The 24,852-nt window shown below is 35.6% G+C and overlaps 1 protein-coding gene across 7 annotated transcripts; it reads right to left on the bottom strand.

Moving 5' to 3' along the window:
• Positions 1–682: 682 nt before the first annotated feature.
• Positions 683–24,307, bottom strand: LOC129282310 (coiled-coil domain-containing protein 177-like). 7 transcript variants are annotated; one of them, XM_064112706.1, is made up of 16 exons: positions 23,808–24,307; positions 21,318–21,520; positions 20,200–20,317; positions 19,259–19,411; positions 18,545–18,963; positions 17,927–18,112; positions 17,300–17,419; positions 16,530–16,583; positions 14,286–14,411; positions 12,301–12,374; positions 11,481–11,588; positions 9,343–9,445; positions 8,522–8,631; positions 6,583–6,753; positions 5,352–5,493; positions 683–917 (listed from the first exon to the last, which is right to left on the bottom strand). In XM_064112706.1, the coding sequence occupies exons 2-15, from the start codon at positions 21,489–21,491 to the stop codon at positions 5,394–5,396; spliced, it is 2,016 nt and encodes a 671-aa protein (XP_063968776.1). In that variant the 5' UTR covers positions 21,492–21,520; positions 23,808–24,307; the 3' UTR covers positions 683–917; positions 5,352–5,393. The 7 variants fall into 7 exon arrangements, with proteins under 7 accessions (XP_063968776.1, XP_063968780.1, XP_063968773.1 ...); XM_064112710.1 differs by having other exon boundaries at positions 14,292–14,411; XM_064112703.1 differs by lacking the exon at positions 23,808–24,307 and adding an exon at positions 23,611–23,739.
• Between the last annotated feature and the right edge of the window lie 545 nt (positions 24,308–24,852).

Here is a 24,852-nt window from a genome sequence, read left to right as displayed (position 1 = left end):
ATGAGCTTGCCTGGCCCTGTAAAGACTTTATAGACTCTAGTCTATGTGGCCTGTAATTAAAGTCTCTGTCTGAGTGATTCCTGTGAAAATTGTCACACAGTCCCATTCCGCTTGAAAATTCTTTAAACTTCGAAAAACATTTTGTCGTCTTGGTCTTGCATGACTCCATCTCCATGATCTCCATGGTCACTGACGAATTGGGACGGGGCGTGCTTCGCACTGCACAGCTCAGCCAGCGCCAACCAGCGCCAAGCTTAAGCTAGCTCACTCACGAAAGAGAAAATGTTTGAATCCGATCAACCCAAGTGAAACTTTAGTAGGCAAAAAAATATCCACTTTGCTTCTGTTCTTCAGGATTGTCGATAAAATTATTCCTGAAAGTAATCCACTTGTTAATCCCATGATTGATCCACAGTTTCAGCTCGAATAAAGCGCACAAAAGCTTACGAAAAATGCCCCGCAATGCTCATGGACTTCCCTTCTCGTAGCCTCCTGGCGCGGCGTAGCCGACCGGAGACCAGGCAGGGCCGCGCCGGGGCGCATCGGGGGGCATGTGCATGGAGTGCCGCTAAAGTGTTTCCATGCAACACATTGCAGAACCCGGAAATAAAATGGCTTGTTAGACTAATTCACCAGTCGTTTTGTAGAATTATCTTCATTAACATTGGAAATCAATGTACGATTATACAAAAACTGGTAAAAGTTACTGGATAAAATGAAAATGTGATTCGGAGGTTCCACGTGGGTGTAAAGGGAGTTGAACATGCTAGACTTGTAAAACAGCCGTTTGTATGAATTTTTACAATTTAACAGCTAAAAATCACGATTATCCGGGAGATTTTAGCATGGGGTCGGGAGAACGGGAGATTCGATCGAAATCCAGTATTCTCCCGCAGGATCCGGGAGACTTGGAAGCTCTGTAGATACAATAATAAATGGGGATATCTATTAAGTGCATGATAACTGGACTGTTCTCTAGGCATACAGTATACCAATAATATACCAAAAATAAATATCAGTGAGTACATTATACATGAGGTACATTTGGCACAGTATAATAACAATGTGATGAGGCAATGCCGAGGTGTTTAAACTGTCAAAGGTATTAATAGTAAGTAATTATTCTAATGCCCTGCTAAAACGATTACTTGTTGGCCATGAGATTGTGATGTAGATAATCATTTTATTGGATAAACCATCCTTATCTCAAAACCAGACTAGTCAATGGCTGATCATCACCGGTCATTAGTAAATTCATGTGTAAGGCAAAATAAAAGCCTGGTCACCTGTGAGCAACTTATCATTTGGTAAAGATCCACTCCATCATCTTATAATAATTCCAGGAAAATTGTTTAAAATAAAAGACAACATTTCATCTGTGAGAATGAATAAATCATTATAGACATTCTAATTCTAAGTACATCAAAAGACCTCACTTTATGATACATTAAAAAAAACCACCTTATAATATGACAGGCATTCTAGTTTCCTACTTTATTATTCAGAATAATTTACTCATTCCAACAAATTTGTTTTTCATTGGCTGATACTTATAAAAATACTCCAACAGTACTTGTATACCACTAGACCAAAAGCCGAACTACATTGGCAAACTCACCAATGTCTGTAGTTGATAGAAAAATATCATAAATTGTTAATAAATCCCAAGAAAAGACGTTTTTTCCTGTCCAGTACAGATTACATGTCACAACCTTGGGGTCTCCATGTGCTGAACACCACAGATGATTATAAAGCTTTTTTTATTTTTATTACACAATGACTGCTTCAAAGTCTTAAACTCATAAGTTTCTTGATCATTTTATACATTTTCATGTAACATATATATTAATTCATAAAATTGATATTTCATTTGCAAATTAATTCCATAAAGTCCTATATTTCCCTTTAAACAAGCACAGGTAAATCAAACTATTAACAGCTAGTAAAGTCACAATGCTGATCTCAAATAAAATACCATTCAATCTGGAAATTTCACTGTATATACATTAAATGGAATATATATTATCTATATTCAATCTAATAATAGATAGATGGATAGACAGATAGATAAATGGTATTTATTACGATAAAATTCAAAAATTAGCAGCCAAAGGCTGAATTACATGAATAATGATAATATTGGTAATAATAATTCAATAGCACCTACTGGTAAAAATATACAAAGTGCATTACATGGAGAGGGAAAGGTAGTTGACACAAAACATAATGATATTTACACTGAAAGGTACATCATTGAATCCTGGTAATCTACTAATAATTACATTCACTGAGCTGCTTACCAACTTTCCATGATGCTGAAACATACACTTATTACAGATTTTAAAAGTCAACAAGTACAACACAATTATGGTTTTGGATCATTGTTTCATTGGTATAGTGCTAATACTTATTGGATTGTTTGGGGAAAATAATGCTGCACGATGCATTCTTTTATAGCTTTACTCAATGCTGTGTACAACATCCTACAAAAACAACTGACTTTTTGGTCAACATTTCAAAGTTGCCAGCTCTACTTGTGATATCCAACAATTGTAAACCATACACATAGATATCTACATAATAATATATCAATTTTTTTTCTTACATAAAGCAAATACAGTCAACTTAGGTTTTCAATATCTTCTAGTACATTCCATATTTTAACACACATTACAGGAGACAATAGTACAATTACTATGTATTCATAAGTAACTACATAGTGCATAAACTGTTCTCAGATAAAATTCAACACATTGTTAATTCTATTTATATGAATTTCATGGCATAATCATGTTTTGTATAATAATTAAATTCTAAACTTAACATCATGCAGAATAAAACACACACACATACATATATATATACTATTTCAGTGTTCAGAAAAAAAAAGTAAAATATTTGACAATAATTACAACTGAATTTTACAGAATACACAGAGAATACCCATTAATTCTGCTATTCTGCTAATTTACTTGTGGCATTTGCTCTGGTTATATCTGTTATATGCTTCATCACATCAAGAAATGAAAACCCAAATTCACAAAAGTGGTTCAAACCAGGAGGGGAACAAACCCATGGACTAAGAAATTTCATGAATAAAGTTTGCGCTTAATTTAGCACGTATTTAGCACCATTTGCAAATAAGGTGTGCATTATTGGAACTTTTTCAGTGAACTGCATTATACACATAATCTGCATAATCCATTAATTATTTCAATCAATCCTATTGATTCTGGTCAAAATTTCTGATTTATGTTCAAAGTTATTGGGTAGAGCTGAAAGTCTTTAATATCTGAGAAAAAAACATGTACGGAGAGTAGTGCTTCAGAAAAAGTGAAGTTCTAGTGACGTTATTAAAAAAAATCTACTTCTACATGTATACATTGCTTATTACATTACATCAAAGTACTTCCAATTATGAAGAGGAATGTTTGGTGGGATAACTATTAATGGACCTTTGACAAAAAAATATGAAAAAAGGAAAGACGGTATTGTAACATAAACGCAATACTAACAAAATCTTGCACACATGAATAGGATATTAATATTGGGCAGCATATAAGCTTCATACTAGATGGAATGTCGATTGAAGTAATGATAAAGGACAAACATACATTGTATCAAACATTAAAAAGTTATTGGCAACAAAAACATAATTGTAAGCTATCTGCACCAAAAAAATTATCAGCATTAAAAAACGCTAAAAAGCAGTTGGCATTTTTTGGGGGGGTTTTGGCAACAGGCTTGTTTGTTCTATATACTTCCATTGAAACGATAAAAGTTTCTGGTGAAAAAGTTCATTGTTATTGGGTAATGATTTTTAAGCCATAAGAATTAATGGGCAGTACATACATATGTAAAGCTTATTTCTAAACTTACAATACATTTGTGTATATTGACATCCATTTATAAATAAAGTAGTATCGACAATTTTTGCACAAATAAAATAAATATTACATCAAAATTGTTGGATTCACTAATTTACAAAAAAATGATATTTTACTAGCTAGGAACTTTGGCAAGACAGTTGGTTAAATATATGAGGTTTCAACTAAATTATATATTTTACAGTAACAACAAAGCATATGGAAATAAAAAGAAAACACCCCCCCCCCCTGTGATCGAAAAGTCCACTAACTAAGCACACATTGCCAAAGATCCCTACAGTACAGTGCACAGTACCAAAGTGCCCTACAGCACAGCCTGCCAAAGATCCCGACAGCTAGTTCATAATTATATATTATCATCTATATAGAGTGTTTTAGGGATACATTAAAAACGCGTATTTTGGTCTGCATCAAATGCCCGTGTAGTATCAGAGCATATCCCTAAAAAGAGCCGAAATCCATCGAATATCCCACAGGCTTCTGTACAAAATTTGCCGTTGAGTATGAGACCATACAGTCTTATTTATGACAAATGTTAATTGCTGTTTTATAACTGAACTGAACACCAACAACATGAAACTGCAATTTAGATCACTCACTACAATGGTTGATATATTCTGACCACAAAGACAATAGCCTGTAATAGTAATATGCATCATAGCGGTTAGTACAATGTTTCTAAGTGCTGCATATTATAATCCCACCTTTAGCATGGTCGCCCTCATTGGGCACTTGAGCATTCAAGGAATTCCTTCCTACCAGGTAACAATTTGCTACACCTGGGTGGTGAGTGGCAAATGTTGATAAACACATTTTCAAATGAGGCAGGGTGCTGGCTTTAATAGGCTAACTGAGAATTAACTGTACAGCTTCAACTGCAGGATAAAGCAGCTCCTTGAGGTATATTTTTTACTATAAACTGATGGCATTCAAAATGGAGGAGGCATCTCTTTCTGAAAAGGCTGTCACCTTTGCAAATGCTGAAAAAAAAACCATCATAAGGGTAAGAATAATCTGAGTCAGACAATTTTGGGAATCAAGGGATGTTTCACAAGGATATCTCATTAAAAGTGTCATCCTAAACTAATTTAATTCAGGGTTTCATGACTTTTCCATGACTTCACAAATTTTCCAAATTCCCTGACTTTTTCATGACCACACATTTTTCCAGTATTTTCCAGGATTTTCCATGACTGTGGGAACCCTGTTCATTGAAAAGTAGACTGCATACCAAGAGCATGATATAACCAGTCTGATGAAGTTTATTTTTAACCGCACACAATTGGGAATTTGAGTGTGATTTGAAGTCAGCAAAAGTCCTTGTGAAACACCACCAGATTACGTAGAACGCTATACTTCTTATATTGTCAAATTTTTCTTGTAAAATAGTTTTCCGCTGGGACCAAGTGATATGAGTTGGCAGTGTTATCTGTATAAGAGATATGACTTGGGCTATTAAGTTACCTGTGGTTAAAACTCTTTGGATGAGGTCATAGATGTTCTTGATCACGAGATGATGACATGAGAGTAGTTCTTGGTCCCAAGACTAGGACCGGCTCCAAGCTTTGAGTCTAGCTCAGCTTTCTTGGCCATCCGATCAAATGACCTAAGAAATATAACAAGACATAAAAGGAATAGTTCATTGTGATTTATCTCAAGTTTTTGTTATGTAGAACTTTTGTGAATACACAATTTTTTTACAACTATCGTCCCTATGCTTAAATTATGACGACCAGACTGACTACCTGCAAGAATATGATGATTTTTTTTTAAAGAAATGGGTAGCCAACTTTTAAGGAGAAGATCATCATACTAGGATAAAGTTTGAACTAATACACAGGAAGGGTTTCATAGGGAGACCTGCATTATTTCATCATTCAGAGATTAATTTCCTTTTCAACCAATCCAATGCAAGAATTTCAGTAGCTTACAGCAATTCACAGTGAACATTACTAACAAAGAACTGTAATTGCTTACAACAATGCAGACATTTGAAACCTTTGAAAAAACAGGTGGGTGTCCTAGGTAGGGTTGATTTTCAATTTGTCTAATGCCAAGTCGTCCAATTGCCAACTTGTCTACTATCATTTGGTCTACCATCAGTTCGTCCACTCACCACAAGGTCTACTTTCATTTAGTTTAATGCCATTCCGTCTAATACCCAGTTGGTCCAATGGCCATTTAGTCCATATACCATTTGGTCTAATTAGACTAAGTGTTAATTGGGCAAAATAAATGAAAATAAAACAAATATTAAATCAACTGGTTACGAGACAAAATGGTCAGACGAACTAGTGATCAGTCAAAGTGATGATTGGACCAAATGGTTGTTAGACGAAATGTTGATGGACGGAAAGGCATTAGACTAAATGAAGTAGACCATGTGGTGAGTGGACAAGTTGGCAGTAGACGAATTGGCAATTTACCCAAAGCTAGCATGTTTATTCAGAGACCAATTTGCTCTCGGCCAATCAGATGCAAAATTTTCAGTTTGAGGCGTAAAATGACCGACAAATCCCTTCACGAAATACTAACCTGGAGAGCACTTCATCAACATTTGTGTCTGACAAATCTGTCAAAGTTGTCAGATCTGACAACCTCTGTTGATTTTGATTGGCTGAGACGCACCATTACTAAGGTAACTTCTCGGATGAAACATCTGACAAATCCTTTGATGAAACATAAGTCAACATACCTTGTGTACTGATTGCGTATTTGTTCTCTGAGTTTAGCGGAGTTCTGCGCCACAGCCCGTGACCTGTCGATCTCCTGCTGCTTCTTTGTGATGACTTCTTGAACTTTCTGATCTTTGTGTTTGATCTTCTGCTCAGTGTACCTGGCCAATGTCTCTGCATCCTCAGCAACCCTTAGAAATTTATGGGTAAACAATTTTTTATTAGTTCTCAACAACAACAAAAATCACCTGTTGTTGTAGATTTTCTCATGTCGTCACACCAAATCAGACAAACCTTTGGAACAGGATAGCTTGGGTGAAAACAGAAAATTCAAAGAAACAGTTCAACAAAAGTTTGAAAGAAATCGGACAAATAATGAGAAAGTTTGGAGCATTTGAATATTGCAATCACGAAAGCTACGGAGATCCTCCTATCGGCAATGTGACAAAGATGTGCGATGGCACTTCTGAACAACTTTCCCAGTACTTTTGTATATATTTCACTTTAAACTACCTCTTTTATCATGTCTATCAGTAGATCATGCATTCTTTCAATAAGAGGGCATGTAATACAAATTTTCAAAGAATACATTATGGATAAAGAGTTTGTGTCACCATAAGAAAGTGCAAAAAGAGACATTTTGGTGTTACTAAAGGGAAAGTTGTTCATGTGTGACATCACACATCTTTGTTGCATTGCCAATAGGAGGATCCATAGCATTTAGTGATCGCAATATTCATATGCTCATAACTTTCGAATTATTCGTCTGATTTTTCTCAAATTTTCCTTGTACTTATTCTTTGATTTTTCTGTTTACACACAAGTCCACATTTTCCAAAGGTTTCATTCCCTTTATGGGCACTAAACAGGGTGATCAAATTTTTTGTACATCCAAACCCACTCATTTCCATCCTCACTTCACTTCATGCACTTCTCAACCAATGATAGTTTGAAGGCATTACAACTTTTCAGCAGAACTAGAAAACAAGGGCAAATCACTTCACAAATGTCACACATATTCAATTTCAAAATTAATATAGGGTATTTATATTGCACACATATCCACCTTGTTAGGTGCTCAAGGCGATCCTATATTACCCGGCTAAGCTAGGCGTTCATAGCGCACACAGCTTTTTAAGGAATTACTTCCTACCGGTACCCATTTACCTCACCTGGGTTGAGTGCAGCACACTGTGGATCAGTTATTAAATCTCACTTTCTTTTTCATTTTCAATCAAATATACAATTCCTATCAACAACCATTTAGGTTGTACTAATCTTCATTACAGTAAATATCACATATTGATTGACCGTTATTTGACTATTTAAATGCTAATCAATTATCCAAAAATATGAATCCATTATAATGAGTACGTAATGGGTCAAAATGCAAATGCTGACAATATTTTCTACGAGTTAATCCTCATAGCAGATTTTCTGAAGAATATAATGGATTTATTGTGCATAAAAGCAAGTATAGTGCATGAAAGATCTTCTCTTTTTTTAGGTATCTAAGATGATAATGCATGATACACCATTCACAGACTTAGCTAACGATCCAGTCTAGTTGCTTGTATCATGTTCTGTAATAGACTCCATATATTCCAGTATATTGCATTACAGGGTCCCGTCTTACAAAGAGTTACGATTGATCTGATCAATCTCAACTATATGGAAATCCATCATTGTCATAATTTTTTTCTTTTGGAAATTTGCTCAATGTCCTTTGAAAACAAAGAGAAGCATACTGAATTGTTAAGAAAACCGTGAATGTATGGATACATGTCATTTCTAGAAAATATTTTTAACAAACATGCAATTTAGATGTTGTCGTTGCTGGCTTTCCATAGTTGTGATTAATCGGATCAATCACAAATCTTTGTAATACTAATAGATAATCCATACAATCCATTATAGTGCACGACAGACCATACAGTATAGATATGAGGGGTTCCATACCTTGCTATTCTTTCTTTGTGCGTCTTCTCCTTGACAATACGAAGCTCTTGGGCTTTCTGGGCTTTCTCTTGAACTACTTTCTCTGCCTTTACCACGGCTTGGTCCTGAACCTAATAATACATCAACAGGAGTACTTCATTAAATAAGCAGTCCATGTTTTTCACTGGCTGTTTGTTATAAGCTACTGAAATCCTTGTATCTGATTGGCTCTGAACAATATCATCTGTGGAAATCACAGATTTTTTGTTTCATGAAATGTTTCCCAAATGTCACTTATGATTTTCAAGTAAATTTCCACTATAGAAAGGTTTGACATTGCTCACAATGTAGGATAAAATTCCGGAAAGAAATGTACAATCTATCAACAAATGTGATAAAATACAATCTCATAAATATCTCGTCAAATAAAAGATATAACAAATAACGTATGAATACAATTCAAATTGCATTTATATGCAAGAGGGGCCAGTACCGACAAGCATCTGTCCAAGCTGGCCCCTGTGTTCTGAGTATTTCATTTCATGTCCATTTCGAACAATTAAATATGGATTTTATTTTTTTTAATTTCATACTTGTCTCCTGTTTACCAGGGGATTGGTTAATCCCCTTTAATCTCTTTAACCACAGAGTGTCGACACGTCCCCCGATGTCCAGGGGGGTCTCCCGCTTACAAGGATATTCCCCAGGGGATGTCCCGGTAAAGTAGGGGATAATCTGAACACGGTGTACAGTGTATATCATTTTGTAGCGTGTTCTTGAAAGCAGAAATAAATCCAATCAAGCAAACAAACAATCAATAAATAGATTAAATGGAGTATTACCACTGATCTATGCTTGACAATATCATCTTTCCATTTCTCCAGGTTGTTATCGAGGACCACCTTCGTCTTGCTGGCTTTCTTCTGTTGCTCTTCAAGTTTCCGCCTGTCAATCAAATTTACAATGAACGAATTAATATCTAATGAACCTTGTCTCTCTGCCACTGCTACATTTCTGCATAAAGAATTATTAGACAGGATATTTACTGGAAACTTGCTGTATGAAGTATCAGAAAATGCCATGTGTTTTCAATTTTTTTATGTCAAACCTTAAACTATCTATTACCACCAGTCCCATTCAGTGCTGTGTCTGGTGTAAAAAACAATCAAACACTAACACATGTTCTCAACACCCAACCCAACACCACCCATTACTACATAACTCATTTCAAGTTGTGTTGTGACTGGTGTAAAAATCAACCCAATGTTGAACCTTAAACCATCTATTACCACCAGCCCCATTCAGTGCTGTGTCTGGTGTAAAAAACAACCAAACACTAACACAGGTTCTCAACACCCAACCTAACACCACCCATTACTACATAACTCATTTCAAGTTGTGACTGGTGTAAAAATCAACCCAATGCCAAACCTTAAACTATCTATTACCACCAGCCCCATTCAGTGCTGTGTCTGGTGTAAAAACACTAACACAAGTTCTCAACACCCAACCTAACATCACCCATTACTACATAACTAATTTCAAGTTGTGTTGTGACTGGTGTACAAATCAACCCAATGTCGAACCTTAAACCATCTATTACCACCAGCCCCATTCAGTGCTGTGTCTGGTGTAAAAAACAACCAAACACTAACACAGGTTCTCAACACCCAACCTAACACCACCCATTACTACATAACTAATTTCAAGTTGTGTTGTGACTGGTGTAAAAATCAACCCAATGTCAAACATTAAACTATCTATTACCAAAAGCCCCATTCAGTGCTGTGTCTGGTGTAAAAACAACCAAACACTTACACAGGTTCTCAACACCCAAACTAACACCACCCATTACTACATAACTCATTTCAAGTTGTGTTGTAACTGGTGTAAAATCCCGGGGGGGCCACTTACATTGACGAGTGGATACCATGCGAGACCAAAAAAACACGTAAAAAGGATGTCTTTTTCAAGATAGGGTACGTACGTAACGTGATAAGGGTGTCAAAAACACAAAAATATTGAAAAAAGGATATCTATTTCGCTCGAAAAAATATACGTGTTTAGGGTCAAATATGCAGGGATTATAAAACAAAATCAAAATGTTTTATAAAGGATGTCATTTTTGCCCCAGCACTACCGGTACGTGTTTAGAGTCCGATATGCGCGAGGTGTGGAAGGTGGGCCGTACTAAACCAAAATAATGGTGTGTAAAGGTAAAACCGACGACCGACAGACCCGTGACATATCGCTGTACTTGTTTAGGGGTTCATTCAGGGAATACTTGTCAAGAGTATCGTTTAATTTGTTTCCAATACTTGTTAAGGGGTGCATTTTCAAAATATGGAAAATACATCGCTGTACTTGTTTAGAGGCTCAATTCTGGGAATAATTGCCAATAGTATTTGTTTCCAATACTTGTAAAGGGTAGGGTTTTACACGCCAATACTTGTTAAGGGGTGCATTTTCAGAATATGGAAAATACGTGTTTAGGGTGCTTTTCAAGACCCCGTGGTCGCGCATGGTATCCACTCGTCAATGGAAGTGGCCCCTCCGGGTGTAAAATCAACCAAATGTCAAACCTTAAACAATCTATTACCACCAGTCCCATTCAGTAATGTGTCTGGTGTAAAAACAACCAAACACTAACACAGGTTCTCAACACCCAACCTAACATCACCCATTTCAAGTTGTGACTGGTGTAAAAATCAACCCAATGTCAATTATCTAATACCACCAGCCCCATTCAGTGCTGTGTCTGGTGTAAAAACAACCAAACACTAACACAGGTTCTCAACACCCAACTTAACACCACCCATTACTACATAACTCATTTCAAGTTGTGACTGGTGTAAAAATCAACCAAATGTCAAACCTTAAACAATCTATTACCACCAGTCCCATTCAGTGCTGTGTCTGGTGTAAAAACAACCAAACACCAACATCAGTTGTCAACACCAAATTTGAAATCTCTCATTACCTGCTGTTCCTGATTTCTGAATGTCTTTGGAAATGTTGCTGTTCAATGAGTTCTTTGTGCTTACTATCCTTCGCATCGATACACATCCTTTGATATTCATTCTCCTCTCTGAAGACAAAACATGACATCAAATCATACAAATGGGACTTAGTAATGCAATCTTGGAGGAAAGAAAGCAAATAAAAAAATACCTAATCAGCAGAAGAGACTTGCAAAAATATGACAAGGGCAAGTCAGATCAGTTGTATAAGTTACATCAATTGATAATCTATGCACTATTGAGGTACAAATTGAATTTCTTGAATTTGGTAAAGATATGCAAAATTTCAAAATGTCATAACTTTTTTTTGTATTTCACATGTGATTTTAATATAAAAAAATTCAGCATTAAGCTTGATTCTTATCAATTTTTTGTTGGGTAAACTTTACCTTTAAACACTTGTAGGTGCCCATTGTAGAAATGATCTCAAGTGAAATTGATCACAATGCAATAAAATGACTAACCAAGTGAATTACAACAAAGAGAGACTATGAGCTATTTAAATGATTCAGTTGGAAAATGGCAAAATAAGCATGGCATTCCAGGCAGGTTGAATGTAGTCTTTTTCCAAGCAATAATATTACTCTCCCACACATACTAATCTGTGTTGGTGCATGATCTTCGATCTGACTTATAGCTCTTCATTAATTCACAAGATTAGGTTAATGTAAACGTACCAGATCTAGATCTTGATATTAAACTTAAACCTTTCTCATGAAATTATTACTTGCTGCAACTACAAGTAGAACATTAGTTTAGCTCAAGTTATTTATAACTCACTCTGTTTTCTTGTCGATGACCTTCTTCCTAACAGCATGCTGTTTCATGACTTCTTTGTTCTTTCTCTGAAGCTCCTAATTATTCATAAAAGAGAGAAAAAAAAACCATGCATTATTTTGTCCTTAACATCATCACCAGTATTCACGAAACAATAAAATGAAAAATATAAATTATTTCTTGGTAGATGCATGCACAAGACAAGAAAGTTATATCAGTTATTATATAATGCATTTAAAATGCATTTAAAGATTTTGAATAAAATCTCCTGAAGCAATATAAAAATTGTTCCTTTGGGTAGATATTGAAGGTTTCTATCACGACTTTTAAATTTTATTACAAATAAGGACAAATTTCATAACAATCAGGACAAACAATAACTGTACAGGAATCAATTTTTGGGGGATAAACTTGTAATTTTCGAAATTTCTGGTATAGTGTTTGTGTCTCACCATCTTACAACCCAGCACCAATAAGATGGTGGATACAGAGTACTGTCATAAACTTTCTAAAACTGCATTCTCTGTTTACAAGTGGCATGCTTGTGCAATATATGCTCTATGCAATGTATAAACATTCTTCAACATCACACAATGAATTATAGATTTAATTAACCAGTCAATATCTCCACAATCAGAAAAAATGAGCCATTGCAATTTAAGGAGATTGTCCTAACTACCTGTTTTTGGGTTACCAAGCAAAACATGACATTCAAATGCTAGAAGTAACTGATGTAAGGAGATTAACAATTGTCATTTGGAACAAAAGGCAGATTAGCCATAAAAGATGTCTAATAGCAAGCAAAACAGGACATTCAATTGCTGACAACTGCTGGTGTACAGGAGATTATCGGATTAAACACAATTTTAGGATGGCCCAAGAGTAGAACCCATTCTTGACTTTCCTGAATATAAATCAATAGTGATAGACGTCCATTGATGTACTCACTGGCAGAGATCAAAGCCAAATGCCCTAGCCTAGGCATGTGAAAAGGCACAAAAACTTTCTTGTTGAAGATATGTTGGGGAAGATTAGAGGGAACTTGACTAAAAAGGAGGCCCATAAAATTATTCAATAGGGAAGATGATGACAAAAATTGGAATGAGGCTGCAAGAGTGTACTAGGACAGCATAAGATTAAAACAATAGGGGCCTGGATGGTACAATCAATTACTCATTTTCATACCACATAACAGACAATGTAGCGCTATTCTAAACATTGAATTTGAAAATGTTTTTCTTTGTATTTTGTTGTGCATAATAATAATAATAATAATATAGGGTATTTATATTGCGCACATATCCACCTTGTTAGGTGCTCAAGGCGCTCCTATATTACCCGGCTAAGCTAGGCGTTCATAGCGCACACAGCTTTTTAAGGAATTACTTCCTACCGGTACCCATTTACCTCACCTGGGTTGAGTGCAGCACATTGTGGATCAGTTTCTTGCCGAAGGAAATTACGCCATGGCTGGGATTCGAACCCACGACCCTCTGTTTCAAAGTCCGAAGACTAATCCACTGGGCCACAACGCTCCACAACTTATGCATAAAAAAGGGCATCAGACACTGCAATGATTTCATTGAAACAAATATAAATACAAGACCCAAACAACTAGAAATGAATAATTAGGAAAGGCATGCACAAAACACATATCAAACCAGGGTCTGAAAATGGGTGCATTTTACCCCATTGCAGAAAGCTACAATCCACACTGATCAACACTGATCTATAAATATATAACAATATTTTCAATTGAATGTGATAATTTTTTTTTGTTTTTTTTTGGACTTGACATTTATGGGGGCAAGTTCCCCCTGCTACCCCCCGTACTCCAGCGATTATTATCAAGATGTGTAGTGGTGGTTGTGCTCATGGTCATGCAAGTTTATTAATCTTTAGGAATGAGACCCAGGCTACATGTCTGTTCCAATAAATATCAACAGATGAATTAAATCAACCTGATCTAAGCAAGCATACATTCATACCCTCACTTCTTCTTGTTGCTGCCTCTCTCTCTTTGCTTCAGCTGATTCCAGAGAGAGCATGATGTGTTTCTCTGCACTTCTCCGATATTCTTCATCTTTTGCTTCTTTTACCTGTAAAGACTTGGCCTGGTGATACAATGGAATGTGATTGTGATTTTTTATTCAATTCAATTCAACTTCATTTAATTCCATTCCACATAAACTAGTAAGATCAAATATTCATATAATCATAAACTGCACACAGTCAAAACTTATGCCTCTGTCATTGCCAGATTATTCTGAATATTCCGAACTTTGAAAATTTTAATGACCTCTGTGACTTTTTAGATTTGAACTTAAGACACTTTATATCTATTAAGATTCTTGTTCACATATACAGCTTGGGAAATGATTATTAAACCAAATTAAAATGTTGAATATGATTTGGTCTAATAATTATTTCAAAATCTGTGCATTAAAAGAACAAAAAAAACCATCATTACCAAGCAAATGGTAAAATACTGAAAGTAAAAATAAGAAATTTAGATACTTTGTAACACATGTGGTGTTTGTCTGGATAGCTACCATGTGTAACATAAATAAAATTCATAGGAAAAAGTGAGTAGTTGAGAAGGAATCACAAATTATCATTTAAGTGAATAAATAAAGCTAATTATAGAATGCATTCACAATGCAGTTATTTCCTGGTTTGAAATAAGGAATAATTTAAAACAGAAGAGAATCTAGCAGATTTACCCATAAAACTACTTCAAAGTATATCTTCCATAGATATCAACTGACTATGAGGAATACTTGATGAAAATAAGAGAGTCTAGCATCCATTTATATTGGCCAAGGATAATACGAACGTATGACCCTTATACATGGGGCTTTCCTGAAATAATTTTGTCTCTGCTTTAGCTCATTTGAAAGGTTGAAATGCTTATGACCAGATCAATTCATGATGTGAAGTCAAAATGGAGAAAAATACGGTTTGGGCATACAAAGAGGTCAATTATGTTTCTTAAATCAATATTCATCACAAATATGGACTGATTAGCCTGAAATATCGCTGGATCAATGAAAGTTGCCAGCAAAACAGAGAACTGGGATGTATTCAAGTAAAACTATATGATGAATTAAGTATTTTACTTAGCATTTTACTTGACTAAGCAATATGCTCATACTCCTATTCAATAACTTCTAGGTAGTTTACCTTAATATCAAGCGAAATCTAAGCAAAATACTTACAAATATATAGATCTATATATATTTATTTCATTATCAAATAGAGAAGGTACGATTTACCCAGGTCCTTTACCAGTGATAATGGGACAAACTCCCCTTCACTAGCAATAGGCAGGACACATGCATAATATTGATAAACATGCATAATTAATAAGTTACAATACATAATTTACACTACATAAGAAAACAGAATATTAAGATATACTTGACTAAATGGAATGAAGTATGCGGAAAGAGACAAGCATGACAATGTCGCCTTCCCGCACAAAGGCTGTTAGCGCATAGTGTTCACTGCACGATAACGGCCCTTTCGCTAACAGCCTTTGTGTGGAAGGCGACGACAAGTGAAAGAGAAAGGTGACATATGAATGAAAGAGAGATGGAAAGAGGGGTCAGATAGAAGGAAAATACAAAAGAGAACCAATCACTTTGTGAAAGAGATCATACATTCATAATACATATAGGTGTCGCCACAACAAGAAAGAGAGATTATTCATATAATCTCAGTTGTGAGAGATATTTCCATGATGTTAACAAGTCAATTATGATATTTCAAAGTATGATATACCAATAAATATAATAACTGCAATGTAGCATTATAAATTAGCCCCCTTATCTAGTTCAAGTTGTTTTTCCTAGTTCACAATTTCACATTTCAAAGTTATGCATTGTGACGTCACAAAGTCTGAGCCAAATAATGCACAATGTATGTATCCACCTGCGTGCATGTATGTTTGTAAACTACATGCTGGCTAGCCAGGCTTTAGCCAGTAGGAGGTTGACTTGGATTTAAATGAAACATGGCAGTTGAATACAGGCCCAGATTGACAGGTTTTTCACTTAAGCAGAATACTGAGTAAAATAATTAAAATTCTGGCTTTAGCATTGCACAGAATACCGACCCTGATGTCTATTATTTCAATAATATATCAAAACAAATTAATAAAAGAGGATGGAGGAATTGGTCTACATATTTTGAAAGTAAAAGTTGAAGGAGCAGAAAACATCATAAAATACCTGTTTTTCTTTCTTGGCCTTTTCAACTTGTTTCTTCATATCTATCTGCTGAATCTAAACAAATAGAAACAAAGAAGACCTTTCCTTTGAAACAAATTCATTCTATATATAATTATAAGTAGCAAAAAGAATTCATAGGTTGTGAATCATTTAAACAACATTAAAAGATTATGAAGGAGAATGTATGAATGATCTATACAAATTTGCTGGTAGATATCATAACATAGGCCTAAAGTTAGGTATGAATACCATGTCAAAAGGACATATAGCTCAAAGTACCGAGCCAGTGTGAAGTATATGCTGGTAATTTTTTACATCGCAATTCAGCCTTAGCCGCGGTGATGGCTTGATTTTTATTAATAAACCATTTATCTATCTATCTATCTATCTATCTGTCTGTCTGTCTGTCTGTCTGTATGTGTGTCTGTGTGTGTGTGTGTGTGTCTGTCTGTCTGTCTGTCTGTCTGTCTGTCTATCTATCTATCTATCTATCTATCTATCTATCTATCTATCTATCTATCTATCTATCTATCTATCTATCTATCTATCTATCTATCTATCTATCTATCTATCTATCTATCTATCTATCTGTCTGTCTGTCTGTCTGTCTGTGTGTCTGTCTGTCTATCTATCTATCTATCTATCCATCCATCTATCTATCACATTTGTCTTTTATGCATTTAAAATGAATGGAACTTCTTCTTTCTATGCATCCCCAAGTGTTGGGATATAAGATATTACATAGAGAGAAATGACATCAGTAATATTACCTTCAGTAGGTCTTGTTGTGAGGCTAGCTGCACATGTTTAGCATCTTTATATTTCAGAGATATTTCAATCTCCTTCAATTTTTCCTTTTCTTCCTTTTCTCTCTGCTTTTGCATCCTCTCCTACAGGTAAAACACAGAATATCAAGATGTATCAATGCAAAGTCTATCAAAATATTCATTCATCTGAATCATCTCTCTTTGAAAGGTCATTGAAGATCATGTCAAGATGAACATTATTATCCTTGATAAGAACAAGATTAAAGGGATGCTCTGGGCTGAAGATATTTATATTTCAATAAACAGAGTAAAATTCACAGAGCAATATACTGAAAATTTGATCAAAATCGGATAACAAATAACAAATTGAATTTTACAGATTTGCATTATTCTGGTGAAACAGTTCTAGTCATGTCTTCATGAATGTTCATTAGGTGGGTTGATGAAGTCATATCCCTACTTGTTCTTTTGTATTTTATTATCTTTTTCTTTTGTCTATTTAGGACTTCCTTCTCTGCCCTATCTTAATTTCCTCCCTAAATTTCCCTTTATTATTCTTCCTCTCCTTCTTTCTTATACTTCCTCCTTCTCATTCCATTCCCCATCATCTGAAGAAATCCCAATGCCTACCCTTTTCTTCTGTCTATCCTGTTCTCTCTCCACCAAGTTCTTTCTTCTCTGTAGTTCATTCTCTGCTTTGATCTTATCTTCTTTCCTTCGTTCTTCATCCCAGACCTTCCTGATGATCTGTTGATGTCTCAGGTCTTCCTTCTCTTGTTCTCTCTTGAACACCATACAGTCTAGTATTTTCTGGTCCTGTCAATAACAATGAGACAAATTGGCCCGTATTCTGAAGTCAGGTTTAACTTTAATAGACCATGGTCTAACTCTGTGCTAAAATTATGGGAAGCCAAAAGTGTCAAAATTTTTATTAAGTTGTATGTTTTTTATATTTATTTATACTTCCCAAACAATTATGAATAATTTGAGAGCCAAATGAGCTGAAATGTGATATCTCTACTGTTAGTGATTTATGTAACAATTGGCTATCCATACTTAAACCACAACTTTAAACCTGAGTTTAAGTTAAACCCCACTTTAGAATACTGGCCATAGAGTCAATACACGTCAATGTGATCCTCTAATTACATTAGATTTGTCTAATTATAACTTCAAGCTGGTTTTAATTACATTAATTTATCTACAAGATCAATGATCTTTAAGAAAATTAGCAACTTAATTTCTTACCCTCTCTGGTAGGTTAGCACTGTAAGGTCTTGACCGAGACGATGGCCTAGAGGGTCTTTCTCCATCTAGACCCAATCTTTGGCTCAACGGTGTCCGACTAGATCGATGACTCGACCCACTCGCGACGGCTGATTGCGGACGCTGTCTAGATGTAGGTGGCATGGACGCTGACCTCTTGAAGAACCTCGCAGGAAGGTCTCCAGGGGTAGGGTTCCTTCGGCCTCTCGAAGATGGAGTCGAGCCAGAGCTTGTCTTGCTGGATGATGTCCTAGGTGATGAGGTCGATGATGTCTTTGAGCTCGCCGATGATCTGGATGGTGGAGGTCGAGTTGGAGGATGACTGGGTGGTCGAGGGTTTGCTCCAGGCCTCAGGTTGGAGTTGGCTTGTCCTGATTTAGGAATAATCACTTTACTTTGATCTACATAAAGAGGGATGAAAACATAAAACAGGGTATTTGAATGATGTGTACTGTCTTAGAGGTTCAATTATACAAAATGAATGCAAAGACATTTGATGGAGTCTATTCCTTTTTACTGTTAAATAATTGACTTCAATTTAATAATCAAACCCAATTGCATTGGTTAAAAAAAAACAAGAGTAATTAAAAAGATAGGAAGATATCCCCATAGAGGAATTACATATTTTCCCCTGAACATTATTCTCACAATAATGAGTATTAATGTCCTTCGATTCTCGTAAGGACAGAGTCTTACCTATTCCATTGGCATTTGCTTTGACTGTTCTTTCAGGGGGTTTGTTCAATCCTTGGAAGAGCAGCTTTGCATGGTCGATGACTTCTATCCTTTCATCTCCCCCCTCTTCTTGAATTATCTCCTCTCTTGCTCGTCTACACATATACAGCTTTCCTGAGGAGAACAAACAGTAATCAAGACATTACTGGAATGGCCAGAATCACCACTATGGGTATTTTCCCCATCACTATTATCTACCATGGTATCATGGCTTATCAGTACGGTAAATCAAAATTTCAAGATTTCCATGAAGGTAACCATTGGCGGCAAATTTTATCATTGATCATATCATGAAAATTCCATAAACAAAACAAAATTCAAAGTAGAAGCATAGGCTATATATATGTGGGCAGATCAAAAATTATATGCAGTTCACCATAGTGATGATAGATGATTTTGAAGTATACCTTCTAGCACAAGAACAAATGTTGAATAAAAACTTAGTTTACATCAGATCCATCTCTTGAAAATGTTTCTTTCCAAATGTCCAAGTTATATTAAACTTTCATTAAATTAAGAAAATCATAGTCATCAACTGTTTTAATGTGAGCATCAACAGAAAAGACAAGACAAGACATGGCAAGACAATGAAGAGGCATTATCTTTTACAGTTTGTACTAAGTGTAACAAAGCTTGTGTGTGCTTGCAAAATTTATCCTCTTTTTCCAAATTTCAGCCTCATATTTCTCAAAATCTTTCTTATTATAAGGCCTATCTACTGAAAAATAAAATCATTAAAGTGAGAAAATATAATAATAATAATACATAACATTTATAAGACGCTTACTACAAAAATATAATTTTGATTGACTCATATACAATTTTTTTTTTGGGGGGGATGAGAGTACCAGAAAAAATTCAAACAACTTCTAACTTTGACATGATTATCTTTATCGACATACTTAATCTCTGTCTCTCATGGGCATCATAGAGTTTCCTGGAAGCTTCTCCTGGTTGTTGTCCAGATGTTAGCAGCTCCTCCTCAAAATCAGTCTCAGGCTTAGCTAACAATTCCACAGGCTAATGACAAAATACACAAACTTTGGGTTCACCATATGACTAGTTGATTGGCATCACATTCATGTCATATGTCAGTTTTGTTAAAATGCATAATTGTAAACCATAAAGTGATTTGTGCATTCTTAGAGGAATCTAGTACCCTGAAAGGGTCATTTCTAATACAAGTTAGATGCAGGGTTGTTGGCGCTAGGGCATTTTGATTGGAGGGGGGGGGGCAAAATGACACAATGGTGATGTCATCTTTTTCTCAACAGAATGAAATGGGTTATAAATGACGTGACACAGATCTCAATTTTTGTAAAGGTTTCTTCTTCCTACTCTCTACCTCTACCACTTTTTACTCTTTATTTCCTTTTTTTCTAGCACTTAAATATCATTGGGGTGGTGGCTCTACTGCCGCTCCCTCATAGCACCACCCCAGGTTACGCAAAAAGCAAAGAATGAACATATTACTTTTTGCTGTGAATTTAAGCACTCTGACTGAATTCTAAAGCAATCAAACTATCTAGGCTCCTTCCAATCTTGAGGCTGGTGCAAATGATTTGCTAATTCGAAGTGGAAATATCCAAAACAGAATTCAAATCGTGCTGTAACCGCAATCTCACTGCATTCTTGTTTATATCTAAACAGCATCTGAACTATTTTCCATTGTATTTTTAGGACAAATGAAACAAAAGATAATTCTTGAAAGTACAGTAAGCATCAAGGAATTACCTGGTTAACATCAAAGTAATTTCTACTAAGCCCTGCAATAAAGGTTGTTCACCATTAGAGGGTCTTTGGTACAAGAGACTTTCAAACACCCTCAAGGTAGCTATCCTTACAGCCTCACTTTATAAGTTGCATTATCATTATCACTTTATAACTCCTTTAAAAGTATAGGTTAATGAGTCTACCTATGTCAAATCTTGGAACCATAGATAATTGCTTGACTTAAGGGAAATTCAACCACGCCCTTCTCCCCCGTTCTCGATGATGAGTTTTATTTATTTGTGTATACCTGTATCTTCACTCTTGCACATGCCCTGAGAGATCTAGGACTGGTGAGTATATAGGGCGACTCTTCAGCAGCGCAGCTCTCAAAGTTATACAGGTCTATCTTCTTCTCCATCAGAGATGATCTCCAATCTTCAATGGGTAGATCAGAATGGTGATCTCTTGAATGGTCCATCATCCCTATATGGACAACACGAGGAGCAGGACCTGGATCCAGAAGAAAGATAAAAACAAATTACTCTTACTTTCCTGTACACACAATCGCTTGAATTTCACTATTTGAACATTTTTTTTATTATTATCATTTATTTGCAGAATTGCAGTGCTACATTTCAAAACAGATAGATTAGATGGAAAGCCTACATGTAGTTTGGCACTTGATGATTCATTTAATACTTGTAAGCAGGTGAGAAGAAATAAAATTGTTCATTCATTCTACCTTTTTTCTCCTCCTCCAGCATTTTTTGTATCATTCTAATTATTTTTTTCTTCTTTTCATCATCTTCCGTGAAAGTACAGTCCACCGGGTTGGTGTATCGTCGTACTTAGAATTGTGCAGGAGTATGTACAGTGCTGTGGAAGATCTATTCTATGTGCATTTATTAAGAATCTTTGCTTTTGTAAAGCAAAGTCTATATTTCATATCCCTGAGGCTTTGATGATGGATAAAAGTGATTAATCATGCATTCAATTTCATTGAAACGTTACAGAATGTGCATTGTATATATTTTAATATGATCATTGATAAAATTGGAACTGATAAAAGACTACCGGTACATGCACTACAGATTCATTCAAATTCAAAACTTCCATTACATGCAACTTGTGGTTTAGCTTGCATTAAACAGCATGGTTAGTGGCGCATAGACACTTGTAATATAAAAAAATACATATACTACAGGGAGCTCACTGCAATATTAAAGGAGGTTTATATAATATGATTAATAGTAGAAAAAAATACAAAATTCCAATTAAGAAGCTACCTCCTCTGAATTCAAACAGTTCATCTGCTTTTGGATTAGGGACCAACATCCCAATAGATGCCATGCTGTAATGGAAAAAATATCACATTGGATCTATTTACATAGCAATACTTTTGTAGCTTTAGGCCTAGGTCTAGATCTATTCTATATCTCATTTCACAAAATAGATCTACTTGGAAATGTAATCAAATTCATTCAAAACATTTGGAAATCATATAAATAGACATCAGAGTGTCTAAGAGTCAGAGTAAGCTTGGCCTTTGCGTCCCATTCTGTACTGTAAACTGACCTTCACTTTAATATGGTAGTGTGACCTTAATTCGCGCGTTATCTAATTTTGCACACGGTCGAATATCTCAATATCTACTTAAATATCTTGAAAAACTGATATCATCAACAGAAAGAGCAACTTTAAATTACTCAGTATGATAATTTTCTTGAAGGTAAGGTCTCTATTTGTGAAAATATTGGCAAAACATCAGCAAATTTTGTTACATTTTGCGTCCGCTCCGAGAAAATCCGATCTTCTCGACAAGCATCAAGAAATCGCCAGTTTGCAAGCAGAGGTCTGAAGTAAATAAAATGTGGTACCAACCAAATTTATGGCATTTTAACCTCCATCTGATAATAATTATTTTACCTTTGTCTGCTTGATTTCTTTTCTAAAGCCTTGCAAAACAATTGTGCTCAAATTAAGGTCACACTTTTTTGGGACACTTTTTCACTAGTCGATCGCCATGGAATTTTGAGATCGCGATATGAGTGAAACCCTCGACCTAATTTATAATTCCGCCAAGCGAATTTGACTTTGGGATCTTTGCCTTCCGTTTGGTATTATGATTTTGATTAATTTTGCGTGAGCTATGAGAAATTTTTGATTGAAAATCAACTTCATGATAAATTTTAAATGTGCGCTAATTTTGGTCACCCCGACATAAGTGACAGCAGATTTGTGTGCTGTAATTCAGGCTTCATACATACACTGCACCCTTAAAACAAAAGTACGTTGTGCGACATGTGTCATTAGGCCTAACATTATAGATCTTGTTGTTGTTGCATGTTGTTTGTAGGCTAAAATCCCCCAACGCCACGTTAACGCAGGCGTTAACGATTTCATTTTTTTTTAGGTGGGGGATTCCAAGCTAAGGATCCTTGCATGCCAACTTGAAGATTACTGGACATATTAGCTTATAATAATTATAGCACAGAAGCACGCATCAATCAAATGTGAACATTTATTTGTGACCATCAACTGAAAAACAGGACAAGCTCGCTTAGGAACAAAAATATAAAACAATAGTCAATACATGATACCACACATATGGGACTGTACAGTAAATTAGCCGCACAAAATTCTGTGAACCGTGGACGTTTGTTTGCCGAGATGATGCTGATGCGGGATTTCCCAGTGCAGTTAACGTCATCACTTTCTTCCATGAAAATGAAATATTGAAGAAAACAAACAAATATTACGGAACTCATGAAAACTTAAGCAAGAAAATGATGCTTACCCTCAAGAAATATCCACAACCTTCCAAATTCTACAGCTCAGAATAAATTCCTTCACAGGTGTTTTCCGAAGATGCGATCATCCAAGACGACGCCATACGAACTGACATCCACATCATGAGATGCTATTTGAAGGTGATGACGTGATTACGTCGTGGATTATAAAAATGCATGCAGTGGATGCATCAGTTTTTTTCCGGGATGCTCTGTTTTCAGGGATCATGCGCCTTGAATATATGATTAACCTTAACCAAAACAGAATGTACACTGTCGGCCTATATCGAAAATGTCAATATCGAGTGCCGTTATTATTATTAAGAGTACCGTACTCCCCATACTCTGATTATTAGATTATCTTGTTCAAGATAAGTTGATGTTTTTGTTGTCATTTTTAGAATCATGATTGACATCATGCCGTATCGGGATATTCTACCATGCGGAACAATATGTTTGTTTAGCATATATGAAGAACCTTTCAAATTTACATCTTGTTTCTTTTGTCAGTCCAGGAATTTTCCTCTTCTTTCCTTTCCCGCGCCCTATTAAATGTACAAGAAGACAGACGTTTTCTTTGTCATAAATTAAAATTGATTGACTGACATTGCTTACTATAAGCCGACTTCTCCATTATCTTGTTAGGCGATGTTATATACCACATCACTTAAGTTTTAATGTTGATAATTTCATATGTCGATGATAGAGTCAGATGAATGTATTGGGCTATCTATGTTATTGGCTATACGCATTGTTAATTAATTGATCGATCGATTTATTCTTGACTATAACAAGCTTATTTCATATTTGTGACTTATTTTCCCATAAATTATTTCGAGAAGGGGATGGTGTATATATAGGCCTGGAATAAATATCAAAGCACCCCCGCCCCCTTTTCATCTCTCTCCCTCCTCTCGCTCTCTCTCTCTCACACTCTCTCACCCCCCCCCCCCCCCTCTCTTCCTCTTCCGGCCCACCCTCCCTCTTTCTCTGTACTCCCTTTCCTCATTTTTAAAGTTAAATTGATTTAGGACTACTTGTCTTATTTAATCA

Source organism: Lytechinus pictus, chromosome 18 (assembly GCF_037042905.1).
Source record: "Lytechinus pictus isolate F3 Inbred chromosome 18, Lp3.0, whole genome shotgun sequence".
NCBI classification, from domain to species: Eukaryota; Metazoa; Echinodermata; class Echinoidea; order Temnopleuroida; family Toxopneustidae; genus Lytechinus; species Lytechinus pictus.
This window is presented reverse-complemented; position numbering and strand designations above follow the sequence as displayed.